The sequence below is a fragment of the Dipodomys ordii genome, unplaced genomic scaffold (genome assembly GCF_000151885.1).
Source record: "Dipodomys ordii isolate 6190 unplaced genomic scaffold, Dord_2.0 Scaffold107, whole genome shotgun sequence".
Lineage (NCBI taxonomy): Eukaryota > Metazoa > Chordata > Mammalia > Rodentia > Heteromyidae > Dipodomys > Dipodomys ordii.
Window position 1 is genome coordinate 1,798,234 of NW_012267323.1, and position 3,638 is coordinate 1,801,871.

The 3,638-nt window shown below is 47.6% G+C and overlaps 1 protein-coding gene across 3 annotated transcripts in view; it reads left to right on the forward strand.

Annotated features, from left to right (window-relative positions):
- The window catches only part of Pik3r4 (phosphoinositide-3-kinase, regulatory subunit 4), a 56,644-nt gene that overhangs the window by 19,942 nt on the left and 33,064 nt on the right, over positions 1–3,638 (forward strand). For all 3 annotated transcript variants that reach the window (XM_013028216.1, XM_013028217.1, XM_013028215.1), the window contains exons 8-9: positions 1,620–1,765; positions 2,563–2,766. In XM_013028216.1, the coding sequence (XP_012883670.1) occupies positions 1,620–1,765; positions 2,563–2,766 (350 nt within the window). The remainder of the gene's footprint in view (positions 1–1,619; positions 1,766–2,562; positions 2,767–3,638) is intronic.

The window sequence follows — 3,638 nt, forward strand, 5'->3', positions numbered from 1 at the left end:
TGAGCCACAGTGCTACTTCCAGCCTTTTCTGCTTATGTGATGCTGAGGAATCGAACCCAGGGCCTCAAATTGTAAGGCAAGCACTCTACCACTGAGCCACCTTCCCAGCCCAATGAACATCCTTTATACTTAATGTGTTTCTTGCATGTGAGTTTGTACTGTTACATTATCATTTCACATAACCCATTTCTTTGCACATTTAGTTGGCACATAATTCTCATTGGTTGTAAGATATGTTTATTCTAAATTACAACAGTATATGGTTGAAATAATTGATTTTTAGGTTTAATACATAAAATCACTAAGAGGGATAAAAAGACACTGGTTTAATTTCTTTGGTTTTGAACTTTTTTTTTTTGGTCCGGTTGTGGGGCCTGAACTCTGGGCCTGGGCGCTGTCCCTCAGCTCTTCAGCTCAAGGCTAGTGCCCTACCACTTGAGCCACAGTGCTACTTCCGGCTTTTTTCTTTTTGCTTATATGGTGCTGAGGAATCGAACCCAGGGCCTCAGGCATGCAAGGCAAGCGCTCTACGACTGAGCCACCTTCCCAGCCCGGGTTTTGAACTTTTTGAAGTATGGGCATGAGCTTTATCTTTTTTAGTTTGTCATGATGCCTTTTGAACATATATGAATTGGGTGCTAGACTTGATCAAACCCCAGCATCTGAGGATCCTCTTGTTCCTTCGGGGTGGTTTTCAGAAGAAAGCTCTCCAGGTTCTCAGCCCTGTGTGCTGCATGTTGTGTTTGAACCCCTCCGGGGCTGTAAATGTAGGACTAATACTTAATGCATTTGGTGTTGAGATTTTTTTTTTTTGTTGTCAGTCACCGGGCTTGAACTCACGGCCTGGGTGCTGTCCATGAGCTTTTATGCCCAAGGCTAGTGCTCTGCCACTTCCAGTTGTTTTGGTGGTTAATTGGAGATAAGAATCTCACAAGCTTTCCCATCTGGGCTGGCTTTGAACCTCAATCCTCGAATCTTAGCCTCCTGAGTAGCTAGGATTATAGGTGTGAGCACCCAGCTTGATTTTTTTTTAATGTCTCTGGTGTGTTTGTGCGTGTATGGGTGTGTGTGTCCATCCTGGAGCTTGAACTCAGGGCCTGGGCACTGTCTCTGAGTTTTTGTTTCTTTCAGTTGTGGGGCCTGAATTCTGGGCCTGGGCGCTGTCCCTCAGTTCTTCAGCTCAAGACCAGTACTCTATTATGGGAGCCACAGCTCCACTTCCGGCTTTATTAGGGTGCTTGAGGGGAGATAAGAGTCTCAAGGACTTTCCTGTCCTACTGGCTTTGAACCTGGATCCTCAGATCTCAGCCTCCTGAGCAGTAGGGATGACGGGCAGGAGCCAGTGGCACCTGGCTTGGTAATAGTTCTTATTCTAGTGTTACTAACACGTATTGCTTGTACACCCTCATCTGGCTTAAAAATAAAGATTTAAAGTGTTCAGGAAGGAGGCAGTTTTATGGTACTTAAGAAGGGAATTTTACAAGAACCCTGTGGTCAAATGGTTGAGTTTACACTTGCTAATTGAGTGGCAGGGAAGCGCAGCCTCTCTCTGGATCCGTTATGATAGTTTGCGACTGTGTGGGAACCTGGTTTGATCCCTGCGGCCTTTCCCCCTGCAGCCCCCTTCCTGTGTCACCCCAACCTGTGGATCCGCTATGGCGCCGTGGGCTTCATCACCATGCTCGCCCATCAGATCAACCCAGCGGACGTGTACTGCAAGCTCATGCCGTACCTCCACCCCTACCTCACCCAGCCCATCGTCCAGGTAGGCGCCCAGACTGGCCTTCCAATGTGTTCCTGGATCCTGACCTGCAGATAGTTCCCTTGGGCGATGGCACTTTCAAGCTCTAAACCAGCCCCTTCTTTTAGGTGAGAGAAACAAGACTATTCACTCTGTACCGAACTGTCAAGTGTCTGCCATTCAAGTGAAAAAGTACAACTGATTCTAGCCACAGTGGCCATTTAGAAGAAGTTAGAAGTACTTTCAGTTTCATTTTACTTATTTTTGGGGTCATGGGGCTTACACTGTGGGCCTGGACGCTGTCCCTGAGCTCTTCAGCTCAAGGTGGGCACCCAACCACTTAGGCCTCACTTCCGGTTTTTTGGTGGTTTAGTGGAGATAGTCTCACAGACTTTCCTTCCCCGGGCTGGCTTTGCACCGTGATCCTCAGATCTCAGCCTCCTGAGTAGCTAGGATGACAGGCGTGAGCCACTGGCGCCTGACATAGTTGCTTTGTGTCAGAACTGTGAGCTGCAGGTTTTGTTAGGTGTAGGAGATAGTCAGACATACTGGAATCAACAAAACTCTGGCCGTCTGAAATTCTCTTACGTGGGGATTTGTTACTAGTCTTCCAGTGATGGGTACAGATGGTCATAAAAACTACTGTTTAGAGTTCATTTTTCTATTTTGCCTGAAAAGATCTCATATTGAAACCTCTCTGGTTCATAGAAAATACATAACCCATGTTAACGTTGCACAGGTTGTATGTACTGAATCTGAAAAACACATGCAGCTAGAAATGGCATGTTGGACTGCTGCTTCTTGTTTCTCTCTACATTTAGATCGAAAGGAAACTCGTTCTCCTCAGTGTTTTAAAAGAGCCAGTGAGCCGTTCTATATTTGATTACGCCCTGCGGTCCAAGGACATCAGCAGTCTGTTCAGGCACCTTCACCTGCGGCAGAGGAAGCGCAATGGCTCCCTGGCCGACTGCCCTCCTCCCGAGGACCCTGCCGTGGCCCAGCTCCTGAAGAAGCTGCTCTCCCAGGTTGTAGCTCCCTCCTCCCCTCACCCCTACACTGTCAGAGCATCCGTTTAGGGATGAAGGTTTTTTTTTTCCCCATTAGGTCACGTGACCTAATGAAACCACATCCAGCAGACACCATCTGCATCTGTTTTGTTGGTGAAGCAAAGGTACCAGGCCCTTGACAAAACTTGGGATGAGCCACACGAGGAGTGGTAAAGTCCCAGTCCTTCGTGGTGACCAAATACATGAAGGAGAATAGAAGGAAGAGCCTGAGAGTTAGGTATCACTCTTGCTTCCTTAAATTTCACAAATGAGTGAAGTCCAGCTAAAACACTTGCAAGATACATTTTTCGAGAAATTCTGTTTCAGCCCCGATTCATTGAATTCTTACTCCATGGAAACAGTAGAAACAACTTGGTTTTTGTTTTCAATATGATATTGTTGTTAAGGTGATGTACAAAGGGGTTACTGTTTAAGTCAGGTAATGAATGGGCTTGAATGGGGCTTAAATGCTGGGCCTGGGTGCTCTCCCTCAGCTCTTCAGCTCAAGGCAAGGGCTCCACCACTTGAGCCACAGCACCACTTCCCAGTGTTCTATGGTTTATTGAAGATAAGAGTCCAATGGACTTTCCTGCCGGGGCTGGCTTTGAACAACTATCCGCAGATCTCGGCCTCCCGAGTAGCTAGGATTACAGGCGTGAGCCACCAGCGCCTGGCTTATGCGTGCATTTTTTTTTTTTTTGGGTCCGGTCGGGGGGCCTGAACTCTGGGTCTGGGCGCTGTCCCTCAGCTCTTCAGCTCAAGGCGAGCGCTCTACCACTTGAGCCACAGCGCCACTCCCGGCTTTTTTCTTTTTGCTTATGTGGTGCTGAGGAATCGAACCCAGGGCCTCA